This window comes from Ailuropoda melanoleuca, chromosome 14 (genome assembly GCF_002007445.2).
Source record: "Ailuropoda melanoleuca isolate Jingjing chromosome 14, ASM200744v2, whole genome shotgun sequence".
Taxonomy (NCBI): Eukaryota; Metazoa; Chordata; class Mammalia; order Carnivora; family Ursidae; genus Ailuropoda; species Ailuropoda melanoleuca.
Genome location: NC_048231.1, coordinates 27,515,597 through 27,535,675, shown reverse-complemented (window position 1 = coordinate 27,535,675; position 20,079 = coordinate 27,515,597). Strand labels below are relative to the sequence as shown.

General features: G+C 34.1%; 1 protein-coding gene across 1 annotated transcript in view; it reads left to right on the top strand.

Annotated features, from left to right (window-relative positions):
* EML5 (EMAP like 5) overlaps window positions 1-20,079 on the top strand; it is a gene marked incomplete at its 5' end in the record, with an annotated part of 169,981 nt that overhangs the window by 59,841 nt on the left and 90,061 nt on the right. The window contains 7 exons of the mRNA XM_034643052.1: window positions 667-804; window positions 7,239-7,495; window positions 8,792-9,004; window positions 15,424-15,591; window positions 16,264-16,370; window positions 16,887-17,005; window positions 18,253-18,439. Coding sequence (XP_034498943.1) covers window positions 667-804; window positions 7,239-7,495; window positions 8,792-9,004; window positions 15,424-15,591; window positions 16,264-16,370; window positions 16,887-17,005; window positions 18,253-18,439 — 1,189 coding nt within the window. The remainder of the gene's footprint in view (window positions 1-666; window positions 805-7,238; window positions 7,496-8,791; window positions 9,005-15,423; window positions 15,592-16,263; window positions 16,371-16,886; window positions 17,006-18,252; window positions 18,440-20,079) is intronic.

Here is a 20,079-nt window from a genome sequence, read left to right as displayed (position 1 = left end):
TCTTAATTTTCAAACAATTGGGATTTTCTGTTATAGATTTCTAACAGAGTGTGGAACAGACTCTGAATTTGCATAGTCTTAAGTGTTACTCTTAGAAGATAATACATATGTATGGCATATGCCATATACCACTATTATATATACACACACACATATATGTATAGTGTGTGTGTGTATCCCCTTTGATCAGGGCAGAAATCATCTACCTAAAATAAATGATTGGAAAAAATTGATGTCATCACATTGTTTTAAAAATAAAAGACTCTAGGGGCACCTGGGTGGCTCAATCAGTTAGGTGTCCGACTCTTAGTTTTGGCTTAGGTCATGATCTCATGGGTCGTGAGATCAAGCCCCATCTCAGGCCCCCCACTCAGCTGGGAGTCTGCTTGGAGATTCTCTCCCTCTGCTCCTTTCCCCACTCACACTCTTTCTCTTTCGAATAAATAAATCTTTAAAAAAATTAAAAGATTCTATAAACTCTTGTTTTTTAAAGTATAAACAGTATTCCTTTTTTCATAGATTAGAACTCCTTGCCACAACGCATATAAAAACTAGGTTTATATTACTTTCTTAGATGATTATTTTAACCAAAATCTTTTCATACAGTTCATCATTTTTAAAGCATACATTAGTTAATTATTCTTTTATTTTAATTAAATGTTACAGGATATGGAGCCTAGTAGATCATGCACTAATAGCAAGGTGTAATATGGAAGAACCAATTCGTTGTGCAGCTGTAAATGTAGATGGAATCCATCTTGCCCTTGGAATGAAGGATGGCTCATTCACTGTACTTAGAGTAAGGTATGGTATTGGGGTAGAAATAGAAACAGATAGTAAATTTCTGTTAAGTGATAATGTGCAATACTCATTGTTTTTACCCATTTCATTTTCACACTCCTTTTGTATTAACATATATATACACACATATATATTTCAGATATTAGTTTTATTAAATATTAAGTATATTTATAAAAATGGCTCTGTCAGAAAATTGTTAACTCAAAAACCTTGGTTTAGGGGCTTAAGAATGCTTAGTGGATTAATGGCTAAAATTTTGAGCTATAAATTTGGATTTTGTCTTCCATTCCTTGGTAGTATTGATTTTTAGTAATGATCCTCTGCCGTTGGTGGAGGGGGCTGGTGGTGACCTTGAGGCAGTTAAAAATGGGTGAAAGGTTTTTTGTTGTTATTTGCAGCTTTATTCTTTGAAAAAAAAAAAGCCTGCATCTTTTCTTGTTTGTTTGCATAATTAGAAAAGTTAAACAAATTTGTTAAAGCAGTTCACATCTCATGTTGAACTATAGGTATGGTGCATTCAATTGAGTTCTATATAGCTGTTAAAAATTTTGCTGTAGGGGCACCTGAATGGCTCAATAGGTTAAGCACCTGACTCTTGATTTTGGCACAGGTCATGATATCAGGGTTGTGAGATCAGACGCCCTACTGGGCACAGAGCCTGCTTAAGATTCTCTCTCTCCTTTGACTCCCCCCACCCCAGCTATCATGCCCTCTTTCTTAAAAACGAAAACACACTTTGCTGTAGTTCCATGTGTGTTCACAAGCATATGTATGTATGAAATCCTTCTTTTCTAGCTTAGTGAATGGTAGGACCCTTTCAGTTGCCCAATCCAGAAACCACTAATTCCCTTGTCTAGTTAATCACAGAGTTCTGGAGAATCTACTTTCCAAGTAGCTTTTAAATAAATCTGCTTCCTCCCATTCTCACCTTTGTACTCTTGTGTAGGCTTCTTCCATAACTGGATTGGTGGGGTAGCACTGCAGCTGGTCTCCTTACCTCCTGTTTTGCTTCCCTCAAGACTTTTTTTACTCTACGTTTATAGTGATGCCTTTTAAAACACATTTGTTCGCAGCCCTCTTTGGTAAAAGCTTCACACTGTCCTTAGGTTGAAGTTGATAAGCCTTAACATAGCCAGTAGTGCCCATCTCTCCAGCCTGTTTCTTTCTGCCTCAGTCTCTTTCTTCAACTGTAGCTTTTGCTTCTTCAGATACATCATGTTCTCTTGTACTTCTGAGTTTCTCTGGTTGCTGACTCTTCCTGAGACAGGTTTTTACAGTGAAATATGCTGGGATTTTTCTCTTCTACTTTTTTAATTGTGATAAAATATATGTGTAATATAAAATTTACCATTTTAACCATCTTTCAAAATTCAGTGGCATAAGTACATTTACATTGTTTTGCAACAAGAATTTAAGATACTTGTAAAAACCCCTAAGAGTTCCTTTCATATTGTGTCTATGCATTAAAAATAGTGATTATTTTTGTTAATTGTACATTTATTTGCCCTTTCAATTGTATGCAAGTAATTGGGTGAATAAGTTCTTATCTCTTATAAGTCATTATTTCAGCAACTGAGGTCACATTGCTGACAGGACCATTGGAATGGTGATTATAACTTTTAAATGCCTTTGTAGTTTAACCACAAAATTTTAACTCACAAAATATTCTTAATCCTAGATTTACCTGGTCACTGTTTTCTTCTTGGTTTGCAATATATATTCTCCATATCATAAAGCAGACTTTATAAGTTTAGCAGTCTTAAAGTACCCTCACAGGAGTAATCACGTTATGATTGGGGGAACATAGAATAGATTGAGATCTAACACACTGATTCTTAATGTGGGGTACAAGGTGATGTGCCAGCACAGTCACATGACTTCTAGGACATCTCTCTTCCTTTTGATAAAAAATGTTACCAATTTTATGTTAAAAGAAATATATCATGGAATCAAATGAAAAAATGCAAATATTTTTCAAATTAAAAGATTCATATATGAAAAACTTTGACTTGTAGAGGGCTGCATGGTGTTATCCACAGCAAACTCCTCAGAGTCACTCATTCATTCTCATGAGTAGGTAGGAAGACTTCAGTGGAAGAGCTTGATAAGCACAATTAATAAATTTCCTGGGGATAGAATAAGGTTTCCCTAAGAGTATGAGATAGACTTTAGTTGTAAAAGCATTTTCATTTTAGGTTCTACCAGCAGCTAGCCATTTGTCTGTTTCTGATGGTGTCACAACCACATTATATCAACTGCTAAAGGATTAGGAGAGTTTTTCCCTAAGTAATCATACATTCATTTAAAAACTTTTTTCAACCTACTTTATTTTGTCTGTCCCATTTCTTGGGAATAATTAAGTCCCTAAAGTTGTTTCCTGGTTTTAAAAGGTAACTTTGTATAGGTCCATTATTTTTTCACATCAAAGGTTTTTGTCCCCCTCTAGCCCTGAAAGAGCACTATGAAAACATGCGCAAGTAGGGCGCCTGGGTGGCTCAGTCACTTGAGCATCTGACTCTTGATTTTGGCTCAGGTCATGATTTTGGGATTCTGAGATTGAGCCCCTTGTCGGGCTCCACACTCAGTGGGGAGTCTGCTTGAGATTGTTTCTCTCCCTCTTCCCACCTCCCACAACACTTGCTTTCTCGCCCTCGAATAAATAAATAAATCTTAAAATAAATAAAATACATAAACAACATGCTCAAGGATATCCTGTTTTAAAAATGCCTACCTCAGACCTAAATCCCCTCTAATTATATCACATTTCTACTCTCTCACAGTAAAATTCTCAAAAAACTCAGTAATTTACTGTCTGTTTTCTTCTAATTATTGACTTAATACCCATGATGCAGTATAGCTTTTGCCTTCATCTTTACATTGAAAAATTCTTGCTGATAGAACCCTGTTACTAAAGCCGGGAAATATTTTTCGCTTTTCATCTAGGTTGATTCTCAGCAGTATTTGGCCCCCTTAACCATTTCCTCCTTCTCAAAGCATTCTCTTCAAGGCTTTGAGTATTAATTCTCTTTCTCTTTTCAGCCTACTTCTGCTTCCATTTTCTTTATAGGCTAATTTATCTTCTGCCTGCCATTAAGTATTGGAGGGCCTCAAAGCTCAGACCTAGGCTTTCTATTCTCCTGTCTTTTTCCCTAGGTAATCTCATCCTGCCTCCAGCTTCAGTTACCACCTGTAGCCTGATGGTCCCAGATATGTCGTTCTGGCCCTGATCTCTCCACTGAATTCCAGTTGTGTATATCCAGTTGTTTATTTAACATCACTTGGATGTCTCAAAGGCATCTGCAATTCAGCATGTCCAAAACTGAACTTAGGTTCCTCCCTCCCCAGTGATCTGTCTGTGGGCTTCATTCTAGTGGATGGCACCATTGTCCAGGTTCTTGGAATTATGGTTGTTACCTCTCTCTCTAACCCACCATGTCCAGTCCATTCCATTCTGTTGATTTTACTTACCTGATTTTCAGAAACATTTTAATTAATGTTTGTAAGATTAGGCTTATAATATCTTTAACATATACTATATATTTATATAGTATAGAATACTATACTAGAATATTTATACTAGAATATTTATATATTCTGGTATAGTCTGTACTAGAATACTATATATTTTAAATCATTTCATTTCTTTCTGAAGTCCGAACAACCACCATCTGTAGTAGCCTTCTAATTAGTCTTAATCCTACTATTATACTACTTCAGTTTGTTTTTTACTGTCAAATCAGACAAGTGATCTAATTGATCGGTCCTACCCTAACTTAAACTCAAAAATTAAGGCTAAAAATCTTAACTCAAAAATTAAGGCTAAAAATCTTAAGATTTGTGAGGGCTTTTGTGGTTTTTCCCTCAGTCTCTCTCATCAGACTCATCTCACACTCTAGCCCCTTTGCTTGTTGTCAGTACAGCTACACTTTATTGACAACAAGCGGAGCTTCAGTTGTCTTGCTCTCAGCTCTTTCACATACATCTCTGCTGGAACGTGGGCCCTTCACCTCCCAATTCCTGGCTTCTGCTAAGCGATTAATCTCATTAATTCCTCAGAACGAAGTTTAACTTTTACTTCCTTTGGTCTTTCTCCACTTACTCCCCAGCTAGGAACTGTCTCCCTGTTCTATGCTGTGAGCAACACTGTACTTCTGTGATGTGTTACGAATTGCTAATGTACGAATATTCCCAGGCTTTGGCCGGCCTCCCTGTTTCCTAAGGAAACCACAGAATTCACATATCAGTTTTCCAAAAGACTTAATTGAGAATTTTTAAAAATTAATACACTTTCATCTAATAGTCTTCTTTCCTATAAGTTTGTCAGACTTCATGAGAGAAGATAGTCACAATTCATAAGTTGGTGTAGTAGTGTAATACATACTATAAAAAAGTCCATCAGAACTCTGTGTGTGTATGTGTGTTCACATGTGCATGCACACCTGTGTGTGTTGGTAAACAAGGACATAAACCACACTTATTTCTTTCATTACCTGGGAACAATTAAGTCTCTAGGAAAAAGGTCATATACACCAAAATAGTTCTGAAGAATTTTCAGGGAACATTTAAATTGTTTGTGAACAAAAATAGAATGATAAAATCTTTAATAAAGAAGGCATAAAAAGTAAATGCTATCAAATAGTGCCTTAGATGTTTTCTTAAAAATCTTGTTCTTTGTAGATATGGATGGATAGGTGGATGGATAAATATGGAGAAAAGGAAATCAGATGTGTGGACTTTATTAAAACCTAAAGGAAGGGGTCACTGGGAAAGGCAGAAGTCGCTGCACAAGTCTGCGCTTAGGTGGAGAACCTTGTAAGTTGCAGGGTTTAAGGCAAAAGTGATGTTGACCAGGAAAGCTTTTTTTAAAAAAGGTTTTTCTTCATTTGTCTTTTTTTGATCCCCTTTTATATAGTTTTGATCCCCTTTTATATAGTTCAGGGGCTGATCTCTTACTTTGTATGATTAACACCAGGGTAAAGCTTTTTTTTAAAAAAAGGTTTTTCTTCATTTGTCTTGTTTTAATCCCCTTTTATATAGTTTTGATCCCCTTTTATATAGTTAAGGGCTGATCTCTTACTTTGTATGATTAACACCAGGGTAAAGCCCAAATTCCTTAGCAACACATCAGATTTGTCATACATTGTCTTGAGTTTATCTCTTTAACCCCATCAAGTCACTACTTTTCCCACTTAGTCTTATATCTACATCTGGTATCTGCTATTCTCCAAATGTGCCTTATACTTGCATACATCCATGCTGTGTCTTTTTCCTGGAAAACCTTTCCTCATCTTTCATTCTTAGCCAAATCCTCAGGTTTTATGCTCAAAATATAGATATCATTCTTCCTTGGTCCCTTCCTGCCTTTAGTCTAGTCTTAATCCTTTTTCAGTATTTCTTACAGAATTTCCCACATACCTTTTGAGCACTCAACATTTTATCAGGTTTAAAGTACAATTACTTTCTATCCATCTCTCACAGAAGATGGGTTCTTCTTTGTATCCCATATGCCTAAAACACAGTTGTTAGTATGTGTTACTGAAAAAGAAATTGAGTTTGATTGCTTAAAATTGTCCACTTAGAAACCTTAAAAATTGAGAAATTTCGATTTAAACTTTTAAAATAATTATGTACATGGAGCATTTCAGGTGGGTAATGCAAAATTTAAATTGAAAAGTTCTTGGCATTAATTGAAAATAGGAATTCTCACTTCCTCCTGCTCCTTCTCCTTTACTGCCTCCCTCTTCTCCCCCTCTCCACCAACTCCCCACAACTTTGGAAATTCAGTGGTGTTAAACTAAGTGTTTATCCATTTGTATGACTGCTATCAATCCTGTATCATTTTGGAAACTCAGTTATAAGGCATCAGTGAAAAAAGTGTTTAACTTTCCTGGTTGACATGGTCTCTAATTGGGAAGAATTTGTATTAAAAAAAGTCAGGTTGAAATAAAAATAGTGTAGCTATATAAAGATAAACATTCAAATATGTTATTGAAATAATACAAATCAATTCTTCTTTTCTTTATTTCCTGAATGTAATTTTGTACATTTGTCTCATTACAAAAATTTATTTGAAAATCACGGTGTTTATAATTAAGCATTTTTCATAAACTCAGTATTTCCAAGGAGCTTCATCATAAAAATCTGTGACTTTATCTCCCTTATTATATGACTCTGGAAATTTAGAATGAATCTTTAAACTATTTTAAAGTAATTAAGAACTGAGATTCAGCATTTTCCTTTACTTTCAGCATATGTTGTCCTCCTATATTTCTGTTCAACAAAGTAATTGTTCCTGAATTAATATTTGTCTCATGTATATTTGCTTTGTGATTTATAAATACTTGATGTAGCCTCCCAGCCATTTTAGACACATTTGAAACTGAAACTAATTCTGTAATGACTTGATTTCATGTGTTCTCATTATTTTTTCTTTACAGAGATATGACTGAAGTTGTACATATTAAAGATAGGAAGGAAGCAATTCATGAGTTAAAATACTCACCAGATGGAACTTACCTTGCTGTTGGGTGTAACGACAGCTCGGTTGATATCTATGGCGTTGCTCAACGTTATAAAAAAATGGGGGAATGTGTTGGATCACTTAGTTTCATCACGCATCTGGACTGGTCCTCAGACAGTAGATATTTACAGACAAATGATGGAAATGGGAAAAGACTTTTTTATAGAATGCCAGGTAATAGTTTCTAATAAATTGTATGTAATTTGTAGATTTTGAGTGCCTATAAAATATTTTGGAATTTGAGTAGAAGCAGAGTGTAAAATACGTTTGATTATAGGATATTAAAGAAGATCTGAGCTAATATTTCAGGCCTTGTGATCTTTTCTATAAGGCTGCTTATTATATTGAAATTCTTTAAATTTTAATCCTTCATAATTAAAACTTCGGTTGGAGGATCTAAGACCTACTTTATGTCGAATTTGTGAGCAGTATTTGGTAAAGTCCTAGCGTATATTAGAAAGTCAAAATGCCATTTCTATGGGTGGAACTAATTAAATATAATTGCTAAAAATGTCTGACCACAAATTGGAGTTTTTTGTCATTACTTCAAATAAATTTTGCAAATGCCCATAATATAGCTAACTAAATTTGAAAAACAGTTTCCATCAACGATTTTTTAAAAGAATAAAAGCAATCATCAAAATATTATCTCAGTACTTCATTTAGTATGATACTTAATGAATTAATCAGTTTTCTAACAACTTATTTAATAAGACTAGGTACATAATTAAATTAATGCATCTTCATTAACAATCTGTTTGTAATGAAAAGTGACTGAATCCTAAAGTCCTATTCCCTAATGTATTACTTCTTGCTTATCCTTCCTTCTTGGTCGTTTTCAATTTTCTTTTTTCTCAACCATGCATCTTCTTAGGTTTCTTATTTAATAGCTGATTTGCCACTTTCATATAGCTTTTACTTGTTCTAACTTACCCTGTTGTGACTAATCTAGCATGATTTTAATAGGGTTGTTTATTCTCCACGAGTGACCTGCTGAGCTACATTAGAATTCCAGTCTATGTGTGTCTCTGTATAGTTTTGGTAGGGGCTTTTTTTTTTTAATTCCTTGCATTTAACTTTCTTCTCTCCTTACCGTATTCACCTACCTATTCATAATACTCTCCTTTAACTGTGATAGGAAGGTATTTAAATTTTAGAGTTTGCCATGTCATCAGTATAATTTATCAGATATTTATAATTTATCAGTATATTTGAGAAAAAACTTNTGTGTCTCTGTATAGTTTTGGTAGGGGCTTTTTTTTTTTAATTCCTTGCATTTAACTTTCTTCTCTCCTTACTGTATTCACCTACCTATTCATAATACTCTCCTTTAACTGTGATAGGAAGGTATTTAAATTTTGGAGTTTGCCATGTTATCAGTATAATTTATCAGATATTTATAATTTATCAGTATATTTGAGAAAAAACTTCTTAAATAACTTCTAAAAAATAACTATGATTTCTTTTTAGGAGGAAAAGAAGTGACAAACAAAGAAGAAATAAAAGGTGTTCATTGGGCTTCATGGACATGTGTCTCAGGCCTTGAAGTAAATGGAATTTGGCCCAAGTATTCAGATATCAATGACATAAATTCAGTAGATGGAAATTATATTGGCCAAGTTTTAGTTACAGCTGATGACTATGGAATTATAAAATTATTCCGATATCCTTGTTTGAGAAAAGGTATCTTTTCTTTCAAAATATAAGTTCAGGTCACAGTTTGGAAACGGTTGGTTGGCTAGTTTTCATACACAGGTGTGTTTTTTGCTTAGATCCTTAATACATATTGCTTTGACATTTGTATACTTTGTATAACAGAAAAATAAGGGGTCTTATTGGTTATTCTCTACACATTTTATGTATCACTTTTTTTTTTGGAACTCTTCTTAAATGATGATATTAATCATTCTGTTCATTGACTTAGGGATACTTAAATGAAATTCTGTATTAGTTACTTATCCCATGCGTTATTCCATAAAGTATTTGAGTCTGCTTATAGTAAGTCTGTAAGTACTAAAATAATTACATGATTACAAAATTTAGTATCAGGAAATTAGTTTTGTAGAGACCAAAAATAAGGCAGGGCACAGAGTAATTTTCATCATAGCTATTTTTTAAACTTTTTTTTTTTTTTGCTTTGTTGAGTATAGTTGACACACATGGATTGATTGATTGATTGATTGATTCAGTAAACTTGTCCCAACATGGGGCTTGAACTCATGACCCTGAGATCAAGAGTTGCATGCTCTACTGACTGAGCCAACCAGGCATGCCCCTTATCATTGCTATTAAAAAAAAAAAAAAAAGCATTTTTTACTATTCAGGGAAAGCAAAGTTTTTTTCCTGAGATTTAGTTCTCAAAGAATTCTCTTCCAATAGTATGGAGCTTCAGATTAGGTGCAGTGAGTGTATTCCTAGAGCATTAACGTATATAGCAAATGTAATAATGATTTTTACCTGGTTGTTGATAAAAGCTTTTGGATGAATGTTAAAATACATTTCAGTAAAAGGTGATTATGTGAATAGCTGGAATAGTTGTATTTAAATAGGTAGTTCATTGATGTCAAACTTAAGGGTCCGATTTTCCCATAAGTCTATGCTAGCATTTCTGTCATGCCTTTACAGCAAATTGGTAAATTCCAGATATTGCTACCTAATGCCATGTTGTTGATTCTTGCTTGCAGGTTGTCAGCTTCCTAGATGCATGTGAAATTGCATCCATAAGTAATGCTAAGTGTGTTAATAAAGGCTAGCTAAATCTCTAATAATTAAAATACCTATTTCTGGATCTCACCACGTAGCCAGGACATGAGAGTCACCAGGCACAACAGATTTTATTATGACTCAAAATGAGACTTGCTTAGTTAGAAGGTGTGTGAGATTCAGTAAGATTAATCAGGATGATCTGAATCTTAGACATTGCTTCTACTCAATGTTTCATACACCAACTCTATGCAAAAACAAAAATAGTATTCCAAGCATTCTTAGTCAAGTGAATGGGATTTATTGACAGTTTTTTATGTTTTACAGTTTATTGACAGTATCTTTGTTGCACGGTAGTTTTATTTTCAAAATGTATAGTAATCTGAATTGTGGGAATATTTTACTCAAGTTTTCAGAAAAATTAGTCTTGTTTAGTCACTGCTTCAAGAATATAAATTGATTTCCTTATTTTTCTTTTTATTAGATTTTTGTGAGAAATTTGTTTTATGGTAAGGGTTTTTATTTCTAGGCACTTGTNAGTCCATAGTCTCTCATGTTTCATTCCCCCTTCTGATTACCCCCCTTTTCTTTATCCCTTTCTTCCCCTACCGATCCTCCTAGTTCTTATGTTCCAGATGAGAGAAATCATATGATAATTGTCTTTCTCTGCTTGACTTATTTCACTTAGCATTATCGCTGGCTGTCTCTATCTCTGTCAAATAAATAAATAAATCTTTAAAAAAAAATAAAAGGATAAAACTACTGCATCTTTAAAGAATGAGTAGAAATATTTTAAGATTCTGTGTTTATTGAATTCACATACTTGCATAAAGTTAGCAGTATTACTAGAAAAATTACTTTTTACATTAATTTTGTTGTACATTCTTTCATACATTAAGTTGTATTATTGATCAAACTTAAGTTTGGGAAAAGAGTGTGTCTACTGTAGTAATACATGTTAGATTGTTAGATATCTACTTAAGTAATAATCCATTACATTCTAAGAAGTGTAGCATTTACAAAATGTGGAAGGACGTTAAATAATAGAAGTGGCTTATATTGTAGAATCATTGTAATTCGGACACAAAATGTATGAGATTAGCTCATTGAGAATGATCCTCTTCCATATTTAGCCCCCTTGAATCCTAGCCCAAAGCATCACTTCTCTTTTCTTTTTCCCCATTAGTATCCTCTTTCTATCTAAATTCTTTTGCTCTTGACAGTAATTTCTCTCAAATAATCAGACTCTTCCCAGGCAGTAGCACATGGGCTATGGTAAAGGGTGAGGAGGTGGGGGTACAGGAGGATGGAGAGGTGAAGGCAGGGTTGTTGTAAGCTAACACCTCCATCACTGTTACTAGTTGCCAACACTTTCTCTCTACTTGTTGACCAAAGAAAATTTGTATTTGATAAAAATCTTTCTCTAGATTTGATGAGAAAATTCATTGGAAAAACAAACATCAAACAAAAAAAATTATGTTGGAGATTTACTCATGACTTGTTTTTTAAGATTCATCCATAGTTCTAGTGTATTCTTCCTGGTGGTAAAATACTGCATCGTGAATATATGATATAATCCATGCATTTATTCTCCTGTGATGGACGTTTGGGTCATTTCCAGTTTTTTTGCTATTAGACGCAAGTTTCTCAAAGATGTATACTTAGGAATGAAATTGCTGCGTCATAGAGAATTTATAAGAAAATGCCAAATTGTTTCCCAAAGTAGTTATGCTATTTTAAAAACCCTGTTGATCCACATCCTTTTCAGTACTTGGTGCTGCCATGCTTTTTAATTTGTGCACATCTAATTAGTATAAATGATGTCACATGGTGGTCTTAATTTCATTTGTCTAACAAGATTGATCATCTTTCCCATTATTTTTGGTTTTCTGCATTTCCTCTTCTGTCAAGCACAGGTTAATATCTTTTGCCTATTTTTCTATAGAGTTGTTTTCTTTTACTGATTTGTTAAAGTTTTTTCATATACTCTAGAAACAAATGATTTGTAATTTTTATGGGTTGCAAATGTCTTTTCCCAGTTTATGACTTATTACAATAATAATTACAATGACTTACTATAATAATTATTGTTTTTTCTTGACCAGTTAAATTTCAATATAGTCAAATCTATTTATCTCTTTTTTTAATGAGTAGCTCAGTTTTGTGTATTAAAATATTATCATACTAGGGTCAGAAAGATAGTCTCATGTATTTTATAAAGAAGTATTAAGGTCAGAGTGGCTGGCTGGATCAATCCGAGGAGCTTGTGATGTGACTCTTGATCTTGGGGTTGCGAGTTCGAGCCCCACACTGGGTGTAGAGATTACTTAAAAATAAAAAAATCTACGTTTGATCTTAGCCAAAAGGCCGAGAAGTGATAAAAAAAAAATTTTTTTTTAATCTTTGAAAAAAAATCATTAAGACATAGTTAAATGGGAAAAAATTCTTTTGTCATATTGCTACAATTTTTGAAGAGATTTAGTTCATATTAATTTTGTGTTAAAGTATACTTTAAAACAAATAAGAAATGGGATCATCAAAACAGAAATATTTCAGTATATTGCTTTACACTCTCCAAGAATTATCATCCCCTTCTCCTTTAAATTAGGAAAGTTTCTATTACTATTCTGGCTTGCTTTGATGAATCTTCTCTCTGAGATATTAGTTCTAATTGATGACACACTCTTTAGGCCTTAACTATTCTTTTATCATTTCCTGTCATAGGCCAGAGTTTTCATAGTTAAGGGACTTTGAGAGCTTATAACCTAATTTATATCAGAATGGAAATGGAGTCCAAGAGAGGTGGTGATGTGCTTGAGTTCCTGTGCTATTAAGTCATCAAGCTGACTTGAGCTTTAGTCTTTTTATTTCAACTTTAATATTCTTTACACATTATACTTTTGTCCCCTTTCATAATTAAAAGGGTTGGAGTCATGTTCATGCCCTCTCATCTTCTTCACTACTCTTCTTCCCTCCTCTACAATCTATTCCAACTCAACCGTGCAGGCATAATAAGGGGAAATGTAATCTTTGTCTCTCTCTTTCTTCAGGTATTTAATGAATATTTCCTACATACCAGGCACTAGGGATATAGAGTAAACAAGATGCCATCCTGTCCTAAGGAGCTTATAGATTATTACAAGAATTAATAAGTAAATAGACCATTACTTTTCAGTGTCTTAAGTATACTCACACAGGGTAATCACAGGGAATTCTGGAAACATGTAGGACAGTATACTTGGTCCTGGTGAGTCAGATTCACTTGATGAAAGATGTGACATTTAGGTTCACTTTTAAATTATCTGCTTATCATAGTTTATATGAGCAGTTCTGGTTATTGATAATTATTAATATAGTCCCTTTAATTAGAAATAATTGGTTTCCCTTAGATTTATTCTACAACTTTTTTGTTAAGCTGCCTTGGTTCTTCTTAGAGAGGGATTGATCTTTGAAAAGTCATAGAATATAATTTGGAAGGGACTTACAGGATTATTTACACCTCTCTTGGGGCTATTGCCCAGTATAATTAATATGAATAGTGGTTCATAAACTCTTCATGTACCTAAACATAACAATATTAGTACATCTTTTTTTTTTTTAAAGATTTTATTTATTTATGTGACAGAGAGACAACCAGCGAGAGAGGGAACACAAGCAGGGGAAGTGGAAGAGAAAGAAGCAGGCTCCCAGCGGAGGAGCCTGATGTGGGGCTCGATCCTAGAACACCAGGATCATGCCCGAAGCTGAAGGCAGATGCTTAACAGCTACGCCACCCAGGCGCCCCAATATTAGTACATCTTAAAAGCTTGGAATTTTGTTTCCTGGAATCTCTGGCTTTACCTTTTAAGACTCCCTGGAGGCTAAGAGTACTTAAAAGATCCCATCAAAGAAAGTAATAGCCAAAGTCCTCTTGATGGGCAAATAATGCATTCTCATATAGACAGATGGAACTAAATCTTACACTATTAGACTTTCCTAGGTGAACTGTGGCAAGTTACCAATCTAGAAAGTTACTTCTATTAAGCTGCATAAAAAAAATTGGTTCCTAAAATAACAGCATTGCTATTAAGCAGCAAATTGTAATTTAGATGAATTTGGTCACATCTTTTACGCCTTGATTAAGATGGCTACCCCTAAATTCATGGCCAGTGTGAAAGTTTATCCCCAGATTTTAATTGATGGAGCTTCACCATCTTGACAGGACTTCTATAACTTAATTTAAAAATTTTAGGGGCGCCTGGGTGGCTCAGTCGTTAAGCATCTGCCTTCGGCTCAGGGCATGATCCCAGAGTCCTGGGATCGAGCCCCACATCGGGCTCCCTGCTCTGCTGGGAGCCTGCTTCTTCCTCTCACTCCCCCTGCTTTCCCTCTCTCGCTGGCTGTCTCTCTCTCTCTGTCAAATAAATAAATAAAATCTTAAAAATTTTTTTAAACATTCTCAAAATGAAGCCAAACATTATTGTATCCAGTATACTCTAATAGAGGTGTGTATATGTTGCCAAATATCAGGTTTATTCTAGCAGGATATAGAGAATGTTTTCTGAACTTAGAACCACAAAAATGGTTCTTGTCACCACACAGATTTTTTTTTTTAATTAACCACAAAGTTAGATAGTTCCTTTACAGTTAGAAAAATTTGGTGATACAACTTAACATCACTAATGATAGAACTGTGCCCCTTGAAATGATGTATCCAAAAGGATATATTATCACCTATGCCAAAAAACACACCATCTGATTCTAATCATAAAGAGACATTAGATAAACTTATGTTGAAGAACATTATACAAAGCATATAAACTTAATTACTATAAGGGACACTTTTGGGGACAGCTGGGCATATTTTATTTTGATGAATATGGTGTATTATATTGATTTTTGACTGTTGAACCAACCTGCATTCCTGGCATAAATCCCATTTGGTCATGTTGTGTATTCCTCTTTATATGTTGCTGTATTAGATTTGAAAGTATCTCGTTGATGGCTTACATTTTAAAAGGATCCTCTGGCCGCTAGGCCTAGAGGTACTGGGGGTGGAGTAGACTGGTTCAGTTTCACTTAAGACCAAAGACCTCAGGCCAAAACATTCAAATTTCGTTATCTGGAAACAGTTGATGCCTTTGTGCCTGCAGGCTTTTCTCAAAGTAGTAAGAAAATGCCTCACAACCCTGGTGGTTCCTACCAAATTATATTGTGAATCTGTAGAGCAAATATTTACATCCCTTGATGTAGACTCATTCATTTGTTCATTCAACAAACTTTTTAATTAATATTTTTACACTTATAATTAAGATAATGAAGGGAGAATGTATTGGTTCAGGCATAGAAATTGTTGTTTGAAGTGGTATTTTCATGTGTTGGCATTTGTTTATCAATTTACAGGTATATTTTTGTTATAGGGGCCAAGTTTAAAAAATATATTGGCCATTCGGCTCATGTAACTAATGTCAGATGGTCACATGACTATCAGTGGGTTATTTCTATTGGTGGAGCAGATCACTCTGTCTTTCAGTGGAAATTTATTCCTGAAAGAAAACTAAAAGATGCTCTTCACATAGCACCCCAAGGTGAGTAGTACACAACTGCCTAAAGAATTTCTCTGTCAGAAAACTTCAGTAACCCCAAAGTAACAATTTAACTATTGAAGTGTAATCTAGCCCTATAATTAACAGTATAGTGTTTTATTAGTGGAAATTTTACATTAAAATACTAGGCATCTATATTTAGAGTCAGATGTCAGAGCATGGAATACAAAGTACTTTTGCATGAATTTTAATCCACCCAACGATGAGTGAAGAAACCCTTACATTATCAAAACAAACATTTAAGGTATTCTTGGGGAGATAGGTATCTATCTAGGTTTCATGTATGGTTTTTTGGTCAAAGAAAAATTATCTAATATCAATTCATTTGTTGCATACAGTATTTTCTAGATATTTTTCACATTCATTAGAGCTTATATTCATGTACCTTTGTACCAACATTTAAGTTTGATGTAGCAGTCACTGGGTGCCAGTGAAGGGACTTAAAGTAGCTGTTGAGTTTGCAGTGAATGGAGAGGAAGGTAATCTGTAGTACAGTTTACTGACATCTGTGTCACTTGAATAGATAATTTCATTTGTTTTATGGCTTGTCACCATGTCAGTTGGCACAGTGAGCTCTTAATCATTAATTTTACAGTGCTGTTTTGAAAATGAATGTTCTTCAAACAAGTAATGTTTCATTTTTAAAAATTGCAGAAAGTCTGGCTGACTCCAATAGTGATGAATCAGATTCAGATCTGTCTGATGTTCCAGAGCTGGATTCTGAAATTGAACAAGAGACCCAGCTTACCTACCGTCGGCAGGTAATTGTTATCATCACGTGATTTTTTTTCAGAAAAAGTCTAGTTTCTTGTTTATCTTTCTCCCTGTTGTTTATTGATTTATCATTATCTTTTGTGGTTTTTAATTTTCCAAGAACTGTTGGTCTGTTTCTGTTTTCCTCCTTTAAGCGTTAAAGTACACTTGTATAAAATGTTCTTTTATAATAAGTGCTTGATATATCAAATATGCCTGTATTCTATTTGCCTATAGCTTTTTGTCACAGTGCACTCCCATTTATTCTCTTTAAAATATTTTCTCGTGATGTATAAAAATTCCATGGAACACTAAATACATATTTGTCAGTGTGATACATAGAAAATATAAATTTGTTATTTCTAAGTAAGGAAATTTCATAAAATACCTTCCTATTTAAGATAAGTGTTAAAACTTTAGTGATCAGTAGTAACCACAATGTCTGAAAGTTACATTAGAAATCTGTGAACACCTTTATTAACTTATATTCTAAGAGTATTTTTACTTATGTACATTATTTAAAGGTTTACAAAGAAGATCTACCTCAGCTTAAAGAACAGTACAAGGAGAAACAAAAAAGTGGTACTTCTAAGAGAAGAGAGCGGGCTCCAGGAAATAGTATTCGATTACACTTTGTGCATGGGTATGAAACAACTATTTTTCATTTATGTGTTTGCATTTTGGTTCACATTTAGTAGCTGTGTGACCTTGAGCAAATCACTTAACCTCTCTGTGCCTCTTTCCCGATCTGTAAAATGAAGGTAGCAGTACCTACTTGATAGGGTTCTGATGAGTAAATAACCAGTGTTTGTGGTGACTTAGGATATTGTCCCGCACATAATAAGCACTATATGAATGTTGATAATAAATTTATCTTATGAAAGTTTAGTATTAATATTTATAGACATGGATCTCTTGTCTTTAAACAAATGAAAATAAATAAAATGTAAGAGATTATCATCTCTCCTAAATAATTCTGATTTAGAATTGTGCCCTTTTTAGGGGCCTGCATTGGGCCTTTGTATTTTAATTTCAATAAAATATGGTTTCTGGATTTTCTTAGAACATCTGGCAATACAAGTCTCACCTTTCATCCTAGAACAACAGATTCTCCAATTCAACCCTTCCTGTCCCTTCACCTAGTAATCATTTTCTTACCTGACTAATAATGCTTTCAGGAATTTGAAAAGGATTCATTTAGTAAGAATATTTTATCTCATTGTTAAAATAGTATTTCCATGCAGTTATATATTATACATTGAGTTTCTTTGAAGTGCAAAGAAAGGTTGCTATAAGTGGAATTATATTGATCATTTTTAAAAGATTTGGCTTTTTTTGGATGTGTATAATATTTTTAAATTGAACATTTTTGGAATATATATTCTCATGGTTCAACAATGCACATAAAAGCATACACTTTGAAAATCCTTCTCCCAGGGAGCTCCCCTCTGCTTGCTAGATGGGAGACTGCCTGATTCATGAATCTTTTAATAAAACCAATTAGATCTTCAAAAAAAAGAAAAAGAAAATCTTCCCAGCTCTGCCCTCCCAGGCATCATTTTTCACCCTCCCAGGGCAGTTCTATACCCTTCCATTTGTAAAAAAGCATCAATTTTTGTTCTATAGTACACAAATTTAATCTTACGCAAATAGTAGTATACTATGTATACTTCTCTGCACCTTTTCTCATTCAGTATTATAGCTTGGATTTAGCTATTTGTAATCAGTTCATAAAAGTTTATGGAATTCAAGATACTTGTATTTTGTTTTAGTTGTTCAGGATCTTGTAAAACTGGAAATTGAATGACCTAAAAGGTACCTACTTCTCCTTATAGTCTGTATTTACCAGATAAAAGGTCAAGGTTAATTTTATATGTTTTCTATTTTCAGTTACAGAGGTTATGACTGTCGAAGTAATCTGTTTTATACTCAAATTGGTGAAATTGTGTACCACGTAGCAGCAGTGGGTGTCATTTACAATCGGCAGCAGAACACGCAGCGCTTTTACCTGGGTCATGATGATGATATTCTCTGCCTGGCTATTCATCCTTTGAAAGACTATGTAGCAACAGGGCAGGTAGGTTAGACCTTTGTTTGGGTTTACAGTTAGGTTAGTCCACTTTTTTAAAAAATCTACCTTTTGTTTTCTAGGAAATGAAGAATAATGAATTCTTTAGAATGGGATTTTATTTTCATATGACAAACTTTATTCCAACTTTGTTCCTACAGTTTTCCTTTGAGTTTTATTGTTTTGATTATTATTATTTTTTTACTTGGAACTAAGAGCTCTGGCTTGTCTTCTTTCTGTCAGGATATATTTTTTAAAATTTGTGAGTAAACATAGAAAACAAAGACTAGAAATCTGGTTTCTTTGAGTTGTCTAAAATAACAGAATGATCTAACAAGTGTTCTGTGACACACAGTGTGACTGTTTTTATTTAACAACCATGGTATTTACCTATTCAGCTTTACCAAAGTACAAAGCAGAAATGTTGAAATAGAAAACACTGAGAAAAGTCTTAACTGATATTTCTCTGTATGGATATTCTTAAAGAAGAAAAAGGGTGATATTTATAAATATTCTTTCTATATGCAAGCACTTTACTAGTTTCTTAGTATATACGATTGACCCTTGAACAACACAGGTTTGAACTACATGGCTCCACTTACATGTAGATTTTTTACAGTGCTGTAAATGTGTTTTCCTTATAATTTTCTTAACATTTTCTTTTCTCTAGCTTACTTTATTCCTAAGAATATAGTACATAATACGCGTAACTTACAAGATGCATGTGTACTGACTATGTTATCAGTAAGGTAGAAACCTTAACAACAGTTAGGCTATTAATAGTTGAGTGTTTTAGGGGCGCCTGGGTGGCANTTAGTATATACGATTGACCCTTGAACAACACAGGTTTGAACTACATGGTTCCACTTACATATAGATTTTTTACAGTGCTGTAAATGTGTTTTCCTTATAATTTTCTTAACATTTTCTTTTCTCTAGCTTACTTTATTCCTAAGAATATAGTACATAATACACGTAACTTACAAGATGCATGTGTACTGACTATGTTATCAGTAAGGTAGAAACCTTAACAACAGTTAGGCTATTAATAGCTGAGTGTTTTGAGGGGAACTTGTGTGGCTCAGTCGGTTAAGCGGCTGCCTTCGGCTCAGGTCATGATTTCAGGGTGCTGGGATTGAGCCCCATGTGGGGTTCCCTGCTCAGCAGGGAGTCTGCTTCTCCTTCTGGCCCTCCCCACCGCTTGTGCTGTCTCTCTCAAATAAATAAAATCTTTAAAAAAAAATAGTTAAGTGCTTTGAGAGTCAAAAGTTATACATGGATTTTTGACTGTGCAGGGATTGGAACCCCTAACCCACATGTTGTTTAAGGATCAACTGTTTTTTATTGGGGCGCCTGGGTGGCACAGCGGTTAAGCGTCTGCCTTTGGCTCAGGGCGTGATCCCGGCGTTATGGGATCGAGCCCCACGTCAGGCTCCTCTGCTANTGCTTGTGCTGTCTCTCTCAAATAAATCAAATCTTTAAAAAAAAAATAGTTAAGTGCTTTGAGAGTCAAAAGTTATACATGGATTTTTGACTGTGCGGGGATTGGAACCCCTAACCCACATGTTGTTTAAGGATACTGTTTTTTATAACTGTATTTTACTCTCAATTTACCTCTATGAGAGTGAAGCCATTTGCATTTACAAAAG